Here is a 21,017-nt window from a genome sequence, read left to right on the forward strand (position 1 = left end):
AGTAACTGGTGTTCTATGTACAAGCACACACAGTATGCATTAAGGAGGAAGGGTTATGGACATGTGCAATTAGTAGCTGTATGTATGGACAAATATATGTACACACATATACACATATCTACCCATACACATACAGGCTGTGCCTAAAGAACAGCATAATGAGATGTAGCACATGAAACTTGCTGTTGACTTGAGTAGTTTTTGATTTCAGTCTTCACCATGCTTATGTCTCTGGAGTAAAAACTGTATAGAAATTGTGTGGAGCCTCTTCTTAATGGATCTGTATCATTTAGCAACTGGATTTAGTAAGATTTATCTTCCATTCTTCATGCTTTTTTCCCAGCATGCTGGTATTGACAGAACATGAAGGTCCTCTGTGATGTGGCTGCTCAGGATTTTAAAGCTTATCACCGTCTCCAGATTCTCACTGTTGAATTACAATGTTGTGTTATTCTTTTTTATTAAAGGCAATAATGACTTATTTGTTTCTATTTTGTTTGATTTTTTTACATAGTGTGTCACGTTATTTTCTTTGCATGACACTGTCAGCCCTCGTCCTTCCTCCCTGTAGTCAGACTCATCGCTCTTACAGATCAACCCCATTGTTGTCACATCATTTGCAGATGGAATTGGTGTAACATGACGGAGTACAGTCATGTATGTACAGCCAGAGAAGGAAGTAACTCAGCACACAACCCTGTAGGGTTCCTGTGGTCAGGATCAGGGTGGAGCAATGAAAGGGTCCCATCCTGACAGACTGACTGTGGCCTATTTGGTGAAAAAGACCTTTATCCACAGGCAGATGTTTTGTTGTAACTAGCTTGGACATCTTGCAGTGCAGTGTGCTGATATGGTATCATCCTGTCCTGTCTGCAGACTGATGAGGATCCAGGATGGTTGAAAAGCCACCTTGATCAGACTTTACTCTTCCTCATGTTCTTTTCACATTGTACTGTCGTGTGACCTGCTTTAACAGGTTGTTTTCCCTACTGTGGGATCAATAAAAAAATTTTGTTAGTCTTTTTTTGCATCAGTCTCATGAAACATTTTGTGATGTTTAAAGCCTCTGAACTGGAATCATTTAGGGATGCCAGAGTGACAGGTCTTCAGACAGGTGAGAACAGTACAAGATATCGTTAAATATCCTCAGCTAACTGAAACACAGTTCCTAGGAACCATCCTGGGACTCATCTAGGCCAGCTGCCTTCTGCATGCAGATGTTCTGGAAGGTACATCTCACATGAGCAGGGTGCAGGATGGGTGGCTGGAACTGGTGTGATGTCGTCGCTGCTGCTCCTGTCTTATAGTGGCCGAAAAACTCATCGAGTCACTGAGTCTGGAGACTTGTCACTGACTCCATGTCCAGTTTTCAACATGGTGTCCATGGTGATTAGTAAAAACACTTCTTATTTTTGTATTACTAAATATTTCAGAGTGCGTACTTAACTTCTGTCGGCTAGGAGAAAACATTAGTAGTGAAATTAATTCACAGCCCCATCTGGAATTCAATATACAGCAAAAAAATAAATAAATAAATAAATAAATAAATAAATAAATAAATAAAAAAAAGAAGGTGATAAATATAATGCACGGCATGATAACATTTAATAAACTGTTTACAATATAAACAGGGTTACAAACATTTATATTTTTGAAAAAGAAGTCTAAACAATTTAACTATGTACATTTCACAAAAATTGTTGCTGTTCATGACTCACTGTCACCAAGAAAGTTATACGATCACACAACATTTCCAACCCATGACTGCGCCTGGAATGAAAGGCAGGAACAGGAATTTTCTCTAGCCAGTCTAATATCAGCCCTGTATTGTTAACACCACCAGCAGGTGGTGTATGTATGGATATACATAGATGCTTGTACATAGAACACCAGTTACTGTGGTATATAGTTTTTATTCTATGCATTTGTATTTAATATTTGTATTTTTTATTTTTTTAATCTGCTTTCCTCCCTCTTTTTTTTTATCTGTAGTTGAGTTATAGTAACACACAAATTTACCTGTTGTGGGCTTAATAAGGTTTTATCTTATATTTTATGCTGTTCTTCTTTAAGTACAACATACTATAGTAAATATAGTAGAAAACACACTTTACTATCTATAATATTAAATATAGACGTTATTAATTTAGTCTGTCTCATTGCAATCAATAGGTTGGTGCTCAGTGTGGTTTCAGACAATAATGTATGTATGTCAACATCTGTGAAGAAAGAATTCTCTTTCTTTCTTTCTTTCTTTCTTTCTTTTTTTTTTCTTTAGAAAAGATAAAACAGATTTGATCAATATCTGAATCTATATACTGGCAGTGCATTTGAATATGACTGGAGATGTAAGCACACAAGCAGACCACATGGTTACTGGATCAATGCAGACAATCCTTCAGCAGAGATCAGTGATGAACTGGAGGGTCTGCTCTTATTCTTTACTGATTGGATGATCACGGTTCAATTTTACTGGCTGTACAAAAAGGGGGCTGGGATAATTATAATACAACAAAACGGCGCTTTTTACGCGCGTTTTAGTGCGACAAAACGGCGCTTTTTACGCGCGTTAAAGTGCGACAAAACGGCGCTTTTTACGCGCGTTCATTGAACGCCCCAAAAAGCGCCGTTTAATGACCACCAAAAAACGTCGTATTTTTCGGCGTTTACCGAAGCTTTAAGAAACAGCGTATTTTACGCCGTTTTTGACACATAAAACGACGCTATTTAACGCCGTTATATTACAAACGCGCCAATAAAGTGGCGAATTTTGACCACTTTGGCTTGCCATAAACATATCACGTTATAACGTGATACTTTATTGTAATAACGTGAAACGTATCACGTTATAACGTGATAAGTTTATTGTAAAAACGTGAAACGTATCACGTTAAAAGTGATAACTTTATTATAAGAACACAGCCTGTACTGAATGCAGATGTTGTTACGACCTATATTGGAGCAAAATACATTTTATGGAAAATATACTCATCAAGCAGAAACTTTTCAGTTCTTTTTGACAATGATTAATTGTTCTACTCTGATTTATTGTTGTACAGAAATGTGGGACAGTTACACGTAGGTCACCTGCCTGCGCACAGTGAGACGGTGTGTGTGTGTGTGTGTGTGTCTGAATTGCCACAGAGCAGGCATCCCCAACCTGGGACCTCTTGAGCCAGTGTCCTGCAGGTTTTCAGTATGGTTTATTATTTCCAGAGAAATTCCTAATTTACTACATGGGATTAAGTTTTACTTCATTGGAGAGATTTGATGAAGCTTGGAGGACACTTGTTGACGTTGCACCCTTTAAGTAGACAGGACCACGTCTTTGTGTCGGCAACGTATTTCTCCCAGTCCCAGCGGTGCATAAAGCCTTTATAATTTTCATTTTTATTGTCAGGAGACAACATATTATTAACTGAAAGCAGCGCACACACTCTATTGCCACTCAGACACATGCACGCACCGTCTCACTGCGTGCAGGCAGGTGACGCACCGTGTTGCTTATAACGGTCTTGTGTACAATAATAAACCAAGTCTGCACCAGCCTCTTAACGACCCATTATTTGAGTCAGGTGTGCTGCAGTATGGACATACTGAAAACCTGCAGGACACTGGCTCAAGAGGTCCCAGGTTGGGGATGCCTGCTCTGTGGCAATTCAGACACACAGGCACGCACCGTCTCACTGTGCGCAGGCAGGTGACCTACGTGTTTCTCATAACTGTCCCACATTTCTGTACAACAATAAACCAGAGTAGAACAATTAATCATTGTCAAAAAGAACTGAAAAGTTTCTGCTTGATGAGTATATTTTCCATAAAATGTATTTTGCTCCAATATAGGTCGTAACAACATCTGCATACAGTACAGGCTATGTTCTTATAATAAACTTATCACGTTATAACGTGATAGGTTTCACGTTATTACAATAAAGTATCACGTTATAACGTGATACGTTTCACGTTTTTACAATAAAGTATCACGTTATAACGTGATACGTTTAACGTTTTTACAATAAAGTATCACGTTATAACGTGATACGTTTCACGTTTTTACAATAAAGTATCCCGTAATAACGTGATACGTTTCACGTTTTTACAATAAAGTATCACGTAATAACGTGATACGTTTCACGTTTTTACAATAAAGTATCACGTTATAACGTGATACGTTTAACGTTTTTACAATAAAGTATCACGTAATAACGTGATACGTTTCACGTTTTTACAATAAAGTATCACGTTATAACGTGATACGTTTAACGTTTTTACAATAAAGTATCACGTTATAACGTGATACGTTTAACGTTTTTACAATAAAGTATCACGTTATAACGTGATACATTTCACGTTATTACAATAAAGTATCACGTTATAACGTGATACGTTTCACGTTTTTACAATAAAGTATCACGTTATAACGTGATATGTTTAACGTTTTTACAATAAAGTATCACGTTATAACGTGATACGTTTCACGTTTTTACAATAAAGTATCACGTTATAACGTGATATGTTTAACGTTTTTACAATAAAGTATCACGTTATAACGTGATACGTTTCACGTTTTTACAATAAAGTATCACGTTATAACGTGATACGTTTCACGTTATTACAATAAAGTATCACGTTATAACGTGATACGTTTCACGTTATTACAATAAAGTATCACGTTATAACGTGATACGTTTCGTTTTACGTTTTTACAATAAACATATCACGTTATAACGTGATAAGGTCCGATTTCTTTATTTGGGTGACAGCTCCACGCTTCCGTAATTTAGCACTTAGCCTTACAACGACGTCTCCAAACACTACTGGATGTTATTAGTCTAAAATAACAGTGACATTTTTCAGCCACCTAGCATAAAATAGCTTGCTTGAGCGAACAGGCTTGGCACGTGCATAGCGAACATATTATGCCATTAGCATTACACAAATAAAACGTTCATATTAAAAATAAAAACTCCACGCAAGCGCTAAGTTTATCTTTAAAACCTCATCTGTTACCATTTCTAAGACTAGTTAATGCGAATAGACTGTTTACATCCAAGGAAAATGTCCATTTATCTGGCAGTTAGAAAGATGGTATTAAAACATGAACTGCAGCTACAACACAGTTAGCTTAGCCAGTGCGAACATTTCTTCCGGTTGCACCTACAAAATAAAAAAGCAGCAAGAGGCACCCAACCGCAGGAAAATGACCGACTACGATCATATCTCAACTCCTCACCGGAAGTATCCAAAGCATCAGGTCTCACGTTTAACCACAACAAATTTGAACTATAAGATATACACGACTGTTCTTTCAGTGTCGCCCATAACATTCCTACCAAATCATCAGTGAAATACCTGGAATACTTGTGACTAAAGATGGAAAATTAGTGAAATTTAAACATACAAAAATGACTGAGTGTAAATCTAGATTAAATACATGGTTGCAGAGAGACTTAACTATCTTTAGAAGAACGTACCAAAGATGTAGTCTTTGGCCAGATGTATTCATCCTGCAGTTTCAATAGTCATCCTTGATATGTTTAAAAAAATATATTATTGTATATAATAATTAAACATTAATTTCATCTGGGAAAAATCGTATGTAATCAAAAAGTTCGAATCTGTAAAAAAAATAAATAAATAAAGATGGGTGCTTGCTGGCTATCCATTATGAATGTTTAAATGCAATATTAAAATTGAAGTGCGTGCGTGTGTGTGTGTGTGTGTGTGTGTGTGTAACTGCAAACCACGTCCAGACCCCAAATTCACAACAGCTATTGATGATCATGGTCAGAGCATACGCTGAAAAGATCATAATACTGGGACTAACGGACAGATTTACTGCGTACAGAGTTGTTCTCGGATGCCTCAGTTGTAAAACTGAAACAGTTGCACATTTGTAAGAGAATGCACCATCACATGATCAGAAACTATATTACTATCATATGTCAGATGGACAGGGCTTTACACTGCCAAGAAAAGGTCTGAGGAAATGCATATGAATATTTACGGCATCAGGAACAAATTAGAAGACATTTAAAATATTCTGCTTAGTAATAACTTGCATATATTAGCAATTTCAGAAACACATCTTGACTCAGCTTTTAAAAATGATGACTTAAATGGACTAATGAGTTAGTTTAAGAGACTAATTTGGTGATGGAGTTGCCTGTTAACAGTTAAGTTAGGAATAATCTAATTAAATATGAAACTGAAGTACTTTGGTTTAAATTATAATAACCATACGTAAAACCAATGTTGATTGGTTGCTGTTTCAGACCACCTGGTGCAAATAGTTTCTATTTATAAACCATCTGTGATGTTAGATTGCAACAGTACATTAGGCTGTGAAACATGTTGATTTGAATATGGATTGATTATCTCTGAATTGTTCTAAAAACATATGTTGTCAACTGTTTCATTGGCCTGTGGATTAACTCAATTAGTCAAAAAATCTACAAGGACGAACTTCCCCTTTTGGGGATTAATAAAATATTTATATTCTTTTCTACTTTATGGACGGGTTTAAAAAATTATATATACATATATATATATATATATATATAAACAATGGACCATGTCTTTTTTTAAATTACAGAGGTAATTGTGCTAAATAAATAAATCTGTTTCTTTTTTCCTGAATTGTCTTGATCTAGGTGATTTATATAAATAAATAAATTTGGTTTATCTGAATTAATGGGATCTTACAAATTTGTAAAATAGTTAATTCAGAAAACAAAAATTTAATAAGTAAGATCGTTAATTCAGAAAAAAAACCTTACCGATGTTTTCCTTATTTACTATTTTAGTAAAATAGTATTTACTATTTTAGAAAATAATAGAGTGCTATTAAAGGTAAATTAACTTACCTGCTGATAAAAAGAAATATATTATTATTATTATTATTATTACACAAAAAAGATGCTTAAATGGTCTGTATATGGTCACACAGAAATAATAGGACCAGAACCAACAGGGTCAGATTTACTGGGAAGAATTTGCACCCCCTCCCAGCAAATCTGACCCTGTTAGTCTTATTATTTCTGTGTGACCACATACAAACCACTTAAGCATCATTGTTTGGCCTTTTTTCTCTGTGTAATATATATATTTGTTCTTTTTATCAGCAGGTTAGTTCAGGCTTTTGGTAAGGGGATATGCTGTTACTGCGCTCCTTGACGGGGGGTGCGTTTCTAGGCAGGGGTGCTTTTTTCGACACAACACTTGTACCGGGTCGTGCTCCAACCTCTCGGGCCGCCCTCTCGCGTTTTCTCCGCCCTTTTTTCATTTAAAACGAGCCGAACGTGCGTCAGCGGCAGTGCGGATGGTTGTGAGCCGGAGAGTGAGTGAAAGATGGCGGAGTAATGAGATGAGATCCACCTGGTGATGTCTTTATCTCCTCAGCAGGGCTGCTCAGTGCGGGGAAAGCTCGATTTCATGCTCCAGACAAAACCTTGTGGAAATGAACCGCGGGAGGAGATATTCAGGATGAGCCGCCACGCAACAGGTGGGGAGACAAGTGGAACCAGACCATAAGTACCGTGGCGGCAGTCCGCGAGCCCATTTCCACCAGACAAAATGTCGTGCTCCTTCTTATGTTGCGCAACTTTTAAAAACCACTGAAGACTTTGTCCTTTTTTTCCAGTGGCCACATCACCAGACGCGTGCGCGCGTGTGTGTTTTAATGAAAACTAATTTCCTTCCCAACTTTTCAGGCATCCAGGAGCCGGTGCAGGAGTTCCTCCCCTCCCCACCGCTGCCCGCGGATCATGTGCTCAGTTCCGGAGCTGTAACATTCCCAGGTAGCATCAGTCCTGCCTTTCTGCCTTTTCTGTTTGCATTTACGTAACGTGGCAACATTTATTTTGAGCTGCTTCATGCAGACTATTATTCATTAAACACTTTAAATACCGTCATTTGTTAAAATGTTAACCTTTTCTTTTTAACAGCGAAGTCCCAAAAACTTCTGACTTCACGTGTTAAATTCTGTGCACAGGTGTGTTTGATCAGCATGGGTGCCCTTTGGTCATCTTCCCAGTGGATGGTCAAGCCAAACTTTCAGAACTCAGCAAAGCAGAAGTTGTGGACTTCATAAATTACTTTCAGTGTCTTCACAAGTACGTGCAGATCAACTTGATGTGTGCACATTTAAGTCTGACAAAGAATACAAGACAGACTGATGGTTTGACTTCTTTTCTCCATAGTAAGAGACAGGAAAAGCCCAGTTTAGTGTCAGTTGTAGCAGATTTGAGGCACACCTCCATCCCTACGACCGGCTTCATTGCTGAGACTCTGCTTCTACTGGAGGTATGTAGTGATGACGTCTGAAACTAGTCTGGGTCACATGCTGAGGGTGCTCTGTAGCATAACCAGTGGATGTACTGTTGTTGTTCATGGCCTGATCCCGGATGATGTTGGACTAAACCCAGAGAGCATGCATCCTCATTGTGCTTATATATAAAAAAAAAAAAAAAGCTCCCTGTTTTTACAAAAATGTGCTTGATTTTTGCAGAGTTCTTTGAAAAAGTGATACCACCTGAAACTTGAGCTATAAATGTTTCCCACCATCACTAGTTTGAATATCAGCATAGCTGTAAAACATGTATGTGAAACCAGAATTCCACGAGTCAACACAAACATTTCATGGTAAATATTAGCATTTTTTTATTTGATGGCAGCAGCACATCTCTAAAGTATTTCTGGGGGGATGTTTACTGTGTGTAGCACCAGGCCTGGAACACACACGATTATATTTTCCATGAATGGGTAAAATGTCCCAATTTCAACATCTGAGGTGTTTGTTCTGCTGGGAATAAAATGTAGGTTGAGATTTTTACGTCATGGCATTCTACGCTTTATTTCCATTTTTACACAGCGCTACTACTTTTTTGGAATTAGGGTTAAATAACTTAAACACAAATCTCATGTGTTTTTTTTTTTTTTTTTTTTTTTTTTTTTTCCCCCCCATCTTATCCTCTACATCAGTGATTCCCAACCCTGGTCCTCAAGGACCACTATCCTGCAGGTCTTAGACGTCTCCTTGCTGCAACACACCTGATTCAAATTAAATGGTTCTCTGACTAGCTCTCCATGTGTCTGAGTCACGAATTTGAATCAGGTGTGTGGAAGCAGGGACACATCTAAGACCTGCAGGAAAGCAGTCCTTGTGGACCAGGGTTGGGAATCACTGCCCTAGATCATAGCATACTTAAAGATGTTTAATGACCTCGCAGGCTCCCGTTCGGGTACCACAAACCAAAAGTTTACTCGTGTGTTTGTGCTGAGCTTCTGTCTGGCAGGACTGTGGATGTAAGGCAGGATTAATGGCTCAGACGCATTGTCAGTTTTTTCTTTTTTCCCATTGTGAGGGATGTTTTTTTTTTCTACAGAAATTACTGCTTCTGTAGAGCAAGTCATCTTTTGGAGCTAAGGCATATGCCATCTTGGTTTTCCTGTCAGGCTTCAGCATCATGTGTTGCCTCCAGTTGGTTTCAGTGTGAATCTGAAGACCCTGATAATTATGGCTGTACTGTGGTTACATTTTTGTTTTTTAATTTTCCAGTTTTCCAGCGGTTAGCCAGCTATTGAGCATTTGCACACTCACTGATCACTGCTTTATGTAATATCAGGAGTGTTTTTTGTATTCATGTGTGGTTTTTCTGCAAGGTTCTGTTCACATGACTGTCATGTCACACCTCCCGGGTGTATATCTGTAAACTCCCGGATCTGATGAACTCTACAAACCCCAAGCCATTTTTAGTCCGCCTGTTCTGTACCACTGTTTTCTGCGTTTCTAGAGCTGTCGCTACCTAGCAGCGTCCCGAGGCTGAGAAAACCACACAATACAACTTTTTCATGCGGGATGCCGCATGACGTTCCAGCTGAGTTTCACTGTACGCACGGCGCTGGAATCTGGTCTGGCAGCTTACTGCTCCTGGTTTAACTAGGGTGGTTAAAATGCTGAGAAGGAATTTCCCAGCTCGGATGAATAAAGTATAATATATATATTAAAAAAAAAAAAAAAAGCATCACACTAGCAAACAGATGTAAACACAAAGAATAGAGGAAGAGAGAGAAGCCTGTCTTTTACTGGCTGGAGAGAGCTCACCCCACAGGTAGGATGGATGCTGGATTTACAGTCGATAGGAGACTCATCAAAACTGCAGAAATTCTGTATCTTTAAGCTCTGATTGGTGGAAAGATTGACAGGAAGTGGCATCATCATTTCTGGGTCAAAATTGAGGTCTCTTAGCAACACAGTAGTGATGGTGATCTTTTTTGATGAGGATGTGATAAATGGTGTTATCATGGATCATCGTGGATTTACTGTATGAATCTCTGAATAAATACATTTTTAGCTGGATTGTAAACCTCCTGGATAGAATATAATTAATAGAATTAACCAGGTGAACCCTAATTTGCAATGAAAATATTTCTGGGAGTAGCCAGTAATGTTTTTTCCTCCCTTCTCATTAACTTTTTTACTATCCAGCATGGTGGAAGCAGAATGATGCTCTGGCTTCTGTGTTGTACTGAACAAATCTGCTTAGCTAAGAGGAGCTTTGTGGATGTAAGGCCCTTCTTGATCATTGTTGTTCATTTTAAAAATATGTCTGTTGCTGAATTTGCATAGACCTGATGGGGGATGGGGGAATGGAAGAGAAAGATAATGAAGAGAAGGAAAAAAAAGAATAATACACCGGATGGAAAGTCCTGGCATGAGCTGTTCATTCTGAACAGGAAAAGCTAGAAAAACTGCTACACCTGAAAGGACACAGAAAACATCTCTGAGAAAACAAAGCTGATGGTCGTGGGAGCACCTATAAAAAGACAAGCTGGAAAAAACATAAGAAGAAACATGAACTGTAGTTATTGGTGAGTTAAACCCACTGGACGACAGTGACTGTCTCAGCATGCAGGTTAGTAATGCGAGAGCAAAATTTCAGGCATGAATGGTGATCAGTAATCATCCAAATGCAACCAGGTCACTGCAAAGACCAGAACCTGCCACACGCGGGAGAATTTCTACCAGGCTCAAGCACGCCTCAAAACGACTAAGTTTCTTATCTATCTAAATCTAATCTAAAAACCCTTTTACATTAACCTATGTTTTGAGAACACTGTTCCCTCCAGGGTGCTGCAGTGTCTCACTAACAAGCTGTGGATTATCCCTGATATTAAAGCTCTCCTGATGAAGAAGAGAGCTTTCAGATCAGGGAACGAGGAGGCGCACAGTACAGAAGGAGCTGTACAGTACTAGGCTACAATAGAATGATGGAGGAGCAGCTACAACAGCAGAACATCAGTGGGGTGTGGAGAAGCCTGAAAACTATCTCAGGCTTCAAAATGCCCACTCACAGGCTGAGGAGACCTGAACTGGGTGAATGATCTGAACCTGCATTTCAGTAGGTTTGATCAAGCCATTTGTCTACATACAGGAACATAACTGCTGTATATTGGATGCACTTTGCAGCTTTAAGTATTTATATTTTACTTCCAGCCTCTGTAGTTTGGCTGATGGTTAAACAAGGCCGTGCATGGGATTGTTGGCAATTACAAGACAAGTAAACTAAACTATTTTGTGAGCTATGTTTCGTTATGTCATCTTTTTAAAAAGACTATTCTGAAAGCTCCTTGTTCTGCAGCATTCATGTTGTTCCCCTTTAGAAACTGGAAGGGACTCCAAAGGGACTGAAAGCGGCTTTCAGCAGTTACCTCTGTTAGAATTATACACGGGCATGACCAGAGTATGTCTTGTTCACACACACACAGTGACGTCTCCATCTTGTGATCAGCCTCTTGACCAGAGGTTTTTTGTCTTGGAGCATAAACTTATGCAACAGTCCCCCCCCACCTTTTTGAGGGAGCTGTGGTCTGAGTCGGTCTGAGTGGATCTGTAAAGTGCTGTGCTCCCTTCGTCACGTCCATAGTGGAATTCCTGTGTGAGAGAAGGGGGTGGTGGGGGTCACATGATTTGGTTGTTTAATGGAAAAGCTTCAGTTAAACTGCATTAAATGAGCATGATTATGAGAGGGTGTTTAAATTTCTGCATTCAGGAATTGTTTCAGAGCGTCTGTGGTCGGGGTTGTGGGCCTGATGTCTGCCTGCACACAGGCTTGTTTATAGATTTTTATTCTATAAATGCAAACTACTGGGATAAGGGGGAAAAGACCCTCAGAAGTCCCACACTGTATGGACTTAATCTGTTTTGGATTTCTTCTGGTTCTCCAACAGAAAATGATTTAATTTGTCTAGAAAGTATCAGTATAACTTGTTGAAGACAAAGTTAACTTGTTGAAGACGAATTGTAGTTTAGAGGGTTTTTTTTTCTTAGGAGCCTGATGATTGGAGGTAATCTGTTTTGTAGATGGACAGTGTTGATGTGTTTTAATTTTCCATATTCATTAATCGTTATTTTAAAAGTAAGGAGCCAACTTTAAATTTAGATTTTGGAAGATGGATGATAAACGGACTGACTTGGGATGCTCATCCTGTCCAACTGAAAAGCAGTAAGCAGGAAAATATTGGGAAATTTTCTTTTGGAGTTTTGTCTCTTCAGAATTTGTAATTTGAGAAGAGATTTTTTTTTTTTTTTTAAATTGTTTTAAGTTCAAAGGTAGAAATGTGAGAAGAGTGATAAGAGTGGGAGGCACAAAAGGTGGGTGGAGGAATTGTTGGGAATGCTTGAGCTTGAACATCTGAGAGGCTAATTTTATTTTTTTTTTTATCTTATTTATTTTGAATTATGGAATAATATAACCAAGACAACAACAAATAATAAAAAAAGACAAAGGACAGGACAAACAAAAATAAAACGAAACAAAAGCATCTCTTAGTGTATAAACCCACTGCACAACTTGGTGACTGTGTCTGCATGCAGAGGATGAAGAATGAGGAGGGATCAGTGATGAGTGTGATCGTACACATGTGACCACGCCTCCATGGAGGCCAGAGGCAGACACAAACCCACATCACACCACCACGAAGTCTACCCCAGAACCACCCACATGGGGACAGAGGAAGACCACAGTCAGAGCCCCCTACGGTCACGTGGCACAGGCCATGGTGGGCCAAGATCAGCAGCTGCTGAACCCGCTAGGCACCGACCATCCAGAGTGGCCAGAGCAAAGGGCCCAAGGCAGAGGGCCCGCACCATGCCCAGGAGGACCAGGCCCCCCTGACAACCACCCGGCGTTGGCTAGCACCCACCCCAATGTTCCAGCTGCTCACCCAGGAAACCAGGGTACCATCGTCCACTCTCCCATCCTCCCCTTAGCCACCCATCCTCACCCTCGCTCCTTCACCCACCCCGTACCCCCTTCTATCCACCCCATAGTGTCTCACAAGCTCCACATTGAATCCACAAACACTTGCTCTCACACACCCACATCACACTTAAACCTCCCAGGGAGACACCCCTGGTGGACCAGAGGATAATGAGACCCAAATCCGTCCTCACCAAACCACCACCACACCCACCCAAATGCCAAATGTAGCATTGAGCATGTTCAGTATTCCCGATTGTCGACGACCCGTTTAGGAGCAGATTATCGGGACAAATCAGCTTGTAACACACCACCACAGAGCAAATGATAATTGGACAGGGAAATCTCATGATGATCGGGCGTTTGCAGTCTGAGGTTGGAACAAAAACAGCCCCAAAATCATTGTGTACCAGGCTTAAGCGAAATTAAAACTGAGAGGGGAACCACCACTGTAGATGGTCCCCTTTGCCCCACCACGCATGACGGGCACGCCTTAAATTTAGATTTTTATTTTTAACCAAACTGCTGTAAATTCTTCTGGTCACCTGTTTTTCAGCTGCACAGGCAGACTCTCCACAGTGTTTACATAATTCTGCCCAAAAAGAAGGATGCCATGAAGCAGCTGGTGAAACTTCTGGCTCCATCAAAATCCTACACTGCCTCCTTCAGGGTAAGTCGGATGAAAAATGCCGAACGAAAGGATGTTTTATTTTTCACTTAAACCAATAACACTAATAAATTACTTTTGCAGAAAATCCTTCTGAAAGAAGTCCCAGAACTTTTCAACTACATAGACAGAAGTCAGCTGCCGCTGTCACTTGGTGGATACTTTAGGTACTGTCACCAGAGCTGGGTTGGCTTCATTAAGGTAATTGTGTGTCCAAGTATTTAATCTTGACTACACCAATGAAATGAGTAGCACACAGATATATATTTACTCTTTACCTAAGATACAGAATTATATAGAATGACCAAAGTTTATTCTCTGTAAATATGACTGCTTTGTAATCAGGGAATATTGTGAATTCAACAATTGTTCATTTGTGAATCTTTTCATTAAATCTGTCCAAGCGACAGGAGTCTATTGTTTGTTACCTTGGTGAAACTTGTGCAAATGCCTGGTGTAATCAGGTGACCTCATTACCAAGTGAAAGGAGCTCTTTTCATTAGATTATACATTCAGTCATGTTCAGCTAGGTCGTCACCGCATTCATTAACTCTTTCTATAGGAGACCTATTTAGGAAGCAGCTACACAAGCTCCACTAGACCCACATCCAGGCTGTGGGTTTCAAATGAGTACAAATGACATTTTGAGTTGAAAGTCGTATAAAATTAGATAAGGGTATAGTACATGAATTAAATCTGTTTCCAAAACGGTGGCATTGTGTAAAATTGTTGTAGAAAAATGACCAAGAGTCTGGATGGGTAAAAGTATAATAAAATTTAACAGAAGATTAATGAGACAATAGTTGGGGAGCGAGTCAGCCGAGAACTCCAACAGGTCCAACACAGAAACGGTTTTACGCCGGTCTGTGTAGACCGAGTGGAGCCATCTCTCCCTCGGACCCTGAAGAGGCGAAAACATAAGTCTGAGACTGGAGCAGGCCGGAATCGTAAACAACCTATTTTATCTTTAAGGAATGAAAGTTGCCCCAGACGTATGTCTCAAATTACCAGCCTGCTTACAAGTATGATTATAATGTGTATACATAATAATCATACTTGTAATCATTTCCTTTTATCATTTATTAATTACATTCATTTATATTCAGTTCACATTGATTGATCTTATGAATAGTATTTCTTCTACAAAATGTAAATAAAAACAATGATGCAATGAATATCCAAATGTCATCAACCCTGATGGCACCAACACGTCAGTCTGTAAAAAGTAGTTCCAGGGTGATGTTCAGCATGGTGTAGCATCCCCTCTTCTTCTAACAACTGTCTGGAAACGTCTGGGAAGTGAGGAGACCAGCTGCTGGCGTTTTAGGAGAGGAATGTTGTCGGATTCTGGTCTGATGCAGGATTTTAGCTGCTCTACAGTCCTGGGGCCTCATTTATAAAGCTGGCGTAGGAACAAAAAAACGGAGTACGCCAAATATAGTCAACTTTTGGGATTTGTAAAAACCAAACTTGGTAGGAAAATGTTCCTACCTCCACAGAAACTCTGACCCAGGGGTACGTACAAAATCTGGGAAAACAGGAAACTGCGAATCCAACGGTCCAGAATAAAATCTAGGAAATGAGGCGGAGAGTCTGCTGCCAGCGTTTACCAGTCAGTAAAAAATATGCAAAAAGTAAGCTTCGGTCATTTATTCTGAGATCCAGCAGAGTTGGACGCAGACTGGAGCATCTAGAAGTGATGCAACGCTAATGAAGCACACGCGAGGAGGATTTCCTTTTATTTATTTTTACACAATCATTTTTTAATCGTTGTCCCAATGTCCATCAAGACATTCTCCAGTTCCCGCAGCTCCTTGTCCACCTGGTTAATACCGGTGATGGTGTCCCTCTGCACCTGCAGGACTTCCTCTGAGGACACGGCTGTGGTACTGGGTGGAGTCTCTGGCCTCACCCTCTCCAGCCACAGCTGCAGCCTCGCCCACCCAGCTGGAACACCCAGGAACTAGAAAGACATTTACCTCTAAATAAACTGCTACCAGTCTCTGATGTATCTTTATATATTTATTTTATACAATAAAACAAAGGAATACATTACCGGCATCATTACTGTCATTTGGCAGACGCTTTTCTGCAAATGAATTCACCACTCTGGGAATCAAACTTCGATCTCCCGCATGGGAGACGGATGCCCTACCAACTGAGATATCAAGCGAGGCCTCTGGCATGTTTTTCCTTCCAACACTGCGTTGACAGGATCAGCCACCTGCTACCACTATTCTGCCTTTCTGACACCAGTAATGTCCACGCCGTGCCACCAATTAAACATTTTTACGTTAACGTGGTCCATCAGGATCTCTCACACTCCCCAAAAAATCCACTTCTTCCCTCTTTTTCCTTCCCAAACCATCATGCAAATGATGTGATGAATATTTATTCCAGGTGTTCATCTGACCTTTTATAGCCGCCATGTGGGTGAGGGAAGGCGTTCCCTCACGTGAGCCTGCTTTAGATTTGATTCTGATTTATGAACAGAAACCGGTGTAGGACGTGCGTGTGCACGCTTTGATAAATCTGAAAGAAGTGCGCAGTATTTCCTTTTAAAATGCAACAGACGCCACCTGTAGTTTGCTTTGCTACGCTCAGTTTTGTAAATGAGACTCCTAGACTTTGTTGCTGGATTTCTGCTTCCATGATGCTCCAGATGTTGTGTACTGGTGAAAGGTCTGGACTGCAGGCAAGCCAGTTCAGCAGCCAGACTCTTCTCCTGTGAAGCCATGCTGCTGTGATGGATGCAGGATGTGGTTCAGCATCGTCTTGCTGAAATCTGCAAGGCCTTCCCTGAAAGAGACGTTGTCTGGATGGGAGCAGATGTTGCTCTAAAACCTCCATGTACTTTTCAGCATTGATGGAGCTTCACAGATGTGGAAGCTGCCCACGCCATAGGCACTAATGCAGCCCCATCCCATCAGAGATGCAGCTTTTCACCTGTCCACTGATAACAAGCTGGATGCTCCCTCTCCTCTTTAGTCTGCAGGACACGCCGTCCATGCTTTCCACAAACTAGTTCACAGGTTTCCACTTTGTCTCAGACCATTTTAAATGATCTTTGGTCCAGAGAAGATGGAAGAAGCTGGTTCTGGATCCTGTTCACATCTGGCTTCTTCTCTTCATGATGGAGCTTTAACCTGCATTTGCGGATTCACCAACGTCCAGTTAGACCTTTTAGCTTTGTCCCACGGACACAGAAATTCCTTAAAATTTGAATTCCTTTAGATTCTTTTTGTATTATACACTGTAGATGGAGGGATCTTGAAAGTTTTCACAATTTTATGCTGAACATTTTTTTCCATCAAATTTTAAAATGTCTTTCAACATTTGATATGTTTTTATTGAATAAAATATGGGTTGAGATTTATAAATCATTGTATTCTGTTTTATTTATCTTTAATACAGCGTCCCGACTCTTTAAAAAAAAATGGGATTTTACATCTATGGTGAAGTCAAAGATAGAATCTTTGTCTACTGATTTTATGGCTATAAATATATATATTTTATGATTTTCATCCTGAAGTGACTTTATTTCCTGATCCCTGCAGGAAATTGATGCATTCGCTCAGGAGTTCTTGTCTGTGGTCCAGTGTCTGCCCTCGTGCATCTCCACCCTGCAGGCTTTGTCCAGGTTGCCGCTTCCATCTAGCATCAGCGAGCTCCAGCACTTCTGCTACGTAAATGAAGCAAAGTTCCTTCAGCTCAGGAGGTGAGATTGAGTCTTTTCTCCTTTTGGTCCAGTTTAACTTCAAATGACGATCTGACTGTACGTTCACACATTAACTTCATGTTCAGAAAGGCATTAGATTTTCTCTAAGGTTGGAAAGTTCACCACCATATCCTAGTGATTCCTAAGTGAACGCTCTGAACTTCCAATGAATCCTGTCTTTGTCATCCTGGAATATGGATGCCATCTGTGAGGATAAACCTGCTTGAGGGAATTTAATCAGGCAAACAATTTTTTTTATTTTATTTTGCTAAACTTGGACCTGATCAGTTGAAGCAACATCAAAACTTTTTTCATGAAAGATCCCTGCGGCTTTCATCAGTTGCTGTATACTTAACATTATTGTGTTTGAGAGGTTGGGAACTACTTTGTTTCTGTGTGAATTTGATCAAAAACTGTTCTTTCTATACCTTTTAGCTGCTTCGTCTTGCTGCATGACCTGTTTACAGACAGATGTCCTGCCATTTTCCTTTAGTTCACTGGAACAGTTCAGTGTTTGTGGATTAATCAAGGATAACAAGCTAGTGTGGAGTGTGGTCCATCTGCTGGAGATGCATCCCTTTTTTTTTTTTTTTTTTTTTTTTTAAGATATCTATATTTTCATTAACCTTTTCTTGACTAGTTTACTTTCCTGCCTATTCCTCAAGTATAACTTCTCAACTACAAGGGTTGTCAGTATAGGTTTAAACTCAAAGCCGATGTGTGTGAGGATACTACAGAAGTGTCAGAATCAATATGTTTTACTGTCAGAACTCGATGGAATACAGTAGAAAACGTAAATGGTTATCTCCTAAAGTAAAATTACATTACTTTCAGTAGGTGTGTTTCCATTACCCCTAGCTAAATATTGCAATAAAAAAAACGATAATGGAAACACCTACATTAAAATAAAAAACTCTCAAATTGCTAAAAGGTTTTTACGCTCTGGTTTTTCAGACGTGTCGGTATAGAAGTTTAGCTCAGAAGTGTAATGGAAACACTTTTCTCGCATTTACGCTTCACCGGCCGTGACATAGCGGGTCACGTGACGAGTTCGTTTTAAATAAAGATGGCGCTGTATGAGGAGACGGAAATCTTTTTACAAATAATTAAAGAACAAATATATAATCGTCATCCTTGATAAACAATGGCGAAGTGCACAGTTTCACAAAGATTTAAAAATCTCCTTCCTCCTCAAAGTGGAGTCTCGCAGGACGAGATTTTACGAGAATAACGGTTGATGCGCTAAACATCTTTTAATGCAAACACCTGTAAATCGCAATTACACTTTATCGAAATGTTAGAAATATCACTTTTATTTTGCGAAATACTGTAATGAAAATGCATCTAGTAAAATTAGAGGATAGAAGCCCAATTCATCTAGGGAATGAGTAAAGCTGAAGCCGTCGGCTGATGGACACTTATCAATGGTTAGTCGGGTATAGACTCCAAATTCACCATGGAAACACCATGAGGATCCAGAGACGAGTGAATGCCTAGATTACATTACAGTCAGTTACTGTTGAGTCTAGTACAGTATAGTCTAGGAAGAGTAAATAACTACATTGCCCTCGTCATTGCCAAAGGAACCACCAGGACCATCATGATTAATTTCAAACAGGCAGTTATAGAACATATTAGTCATCTCTTTGCATTGAGATGTCATGAAATAATCAACCAGTCATAAATGCCAGTAACAAATCAGTCCAGAGAGAAATCAGGATGGTTGTACTGAAATTAAGAAGCACAACATTCATTTTATTGTTGAAATTAGATTCTTTCTTCTGACATCAGACAAAAGTTGTCTCTTTGTACTCATTTTACCAGCTGACCTGTGAATTCTGTGTGCATGTTGTGTTCAGAGAGCTGGGTCTGGATGAGCTGCTGAGGCACTGTGAGGGTGTGGTGGACAAGCTGCGTTACCCTGACAGGGACCCGTGCTACCAGGCCATGGCTGGCACGGCCCTCTTCACACACACCGCCTTCGACATGCTCCAGAATCACGGCAGGTACCAGTCAAAGCTGTGCTCTTATTAATGCCTCACACAGATGTGCCATAATTTATTTTAACTACATATTTAGAACCGATTTCTTTGCTGCAACTCAAATTTGTGTCAATCAAATTTGACTGGGCTAAATTAGAAGCTGTGTATAAATGTGTATTTGTCTGATATTAAACTGTTCTGTACAGAATAACTGCAGCTGTGGAAAAAGTGGAGCTGCTGTGGCAACAGGCGTTTTCTAAAGCCCATTTACAGCTACAGGTGTTCCAGCTACGCAGCGATGCACTGCAGGTGGGTCTGAAGACGCTTCCTTTATCACCAGCGTTTGGGCTGGTTTTCCTAAACAAGCTCCAGCGGTTTGTTGTTCATGCTGGAATAACTGCTAATGAACTCGGAGCAGAGTGCCCTCAGCGTCCAAATTTTAAAAAAACAAAACCTCAGCTTTTACAGTTTGTATGTTAACTTGACATCTGAAAAATAACCCGAATGCTGAATTCATGGCCCATTATCAAACTTGTGCAGAGCTTGTCAGACAACCATTTAATTTGAATCAGGTGTGTTGTAGCAGGGACACATCTAAGACCTGCAGGATAGTGTGCCTTGAGGACCATATATCTTCTTTCTTAAAAGCCAGACAGAAAACGTCTCTTCATTTTAATAAATCCGCTCTCTCCTGATTACGTGAGATGCACCGCTGCAGCAGGACCAGACATGGAGGAAGAGGCCTGGACTTGCAGCCTCTGCATGTGGATTTTCTCTTTAGAGCCAGTGAGCAAGAACTTTGAAAGAAAACAAAACTGTTGACGCGATAAAAATAATTAATTGATGCGATAACACGATAATGCGTTAACATGACCAGGCCTAATTAAAACATAACAATAATTCAATCTCAAAGGGAAAAATGGTATTGTTCACTTTCTCTTAATAAATGAGTTTGTCGTCAGTCATTTTCATATTTACCAAAACCATCCTGTGGGCCTGGTTGAACCCCCTTATTTACACATTTTATTGGCTGATAAGAAATCTTACCTCATGTACAGGATGTATGTCTCAGCTTGCGCTTTTTGCTCTGCTGCATCTCGCTGATTATTTACAAGCTTACCAGAAGAGTTGCATCACAGCCAGATCACTTCCAATTCCACCCTCCTGAAATGAACTTCTGCCTGCACTGGTATGTTTTTCTGGCGCATATTTACTTTTTAAATTATGTTTGCAAGATCACTGAGAGGATTGAAACTCTTCAAGAGAAGCTTCAGCTGTACCGAGTGGAAATTGCCAGGGATTCTGCAAAGGCCAAGATGTTGCTGTCTGAATTTGAGGCGTCCATTCACACTCCTGCTATGGTAAAGATGTAAAGATCTTTGTTTTTG

The 21,017-nt window shown here is 39.9% G+C and overlaps 1 protein-coding gene across 3 annotated transcripts in view; it reads left to right on the forward strand.

Moving 5' to 3' along the window:
• The first annotated feature begins 7,290 nt into the window (after positions 1 to 7,290).
• The window catches only part of LOC121633366, a 49,118-nt gene continuing 35,391 nt past the window's right edge, over positions 7,291 to 21,017 (forward strand). For 2 of the 3 annotated variants that reach the window (XM_041975288.1, XM_041975289.1), the window contains exons 1-10: positions 7,293 to 7,504; positions 7,713 to 7,799; positions 7,994 to 8,114; positions 8,202 to 8,304; positions 13,819 to 13,932; positions 14,014 to 14,130; positions 17,487 to 17,647; positions 19,507 to 19,653; positions 19,836 to 19,938; positions 20,865 to 20,990. In XM_041975288.1, coding sequence (XP_041831222.1) covers positions 7,384 to 7,504; positions 7,713 to 7,799; positions 7,994 to 8,114; positions 8,202 to 8,304; positions 13,819 to 13,932; positions 14,014 to 14,130; positions 17,487 to 17,647; positions 19,507 to 19,653; positions 19,836 to 19,938; positions 20,865 to 20,990 — 1,200 coding nt within the window. In that variant the 5' untranslated portion in view covers positions 7,293 to 7,383. Of the gene's footprint in view, positions 7,505 to 7,712; positions 7,800 to 7,993; positions 8,115 to 8,201; positions 8,305 to 13,818; positions 13,933 to 14,013; positions 14,131 to 17,486; positions 17,648 to 19,506; positions 19,654 to 19,835; positions 19,939 to 20,864; positions 20,991 to 21,017 lie in introns of all 3 variants that reach the window. The other variant, XM_041975290.1, reaches the window with a different exon arrangement.

Source organism: Melanotaenia boesemani, chromosome 22 (assembly GCF_017639745.1).
Source record: "Melanotaenia boesemani isolate fMelBoe1 chromosome 22, fMelBoe1.pri, whole genome shotgun sequence".
Lineage (NCBI taxonomy): Eukaryota > Metazoa > Chordata > Actinopteri > Atheriniformes > Melanotaeniidae > Melanotaenia > Melanotaenia boesemani.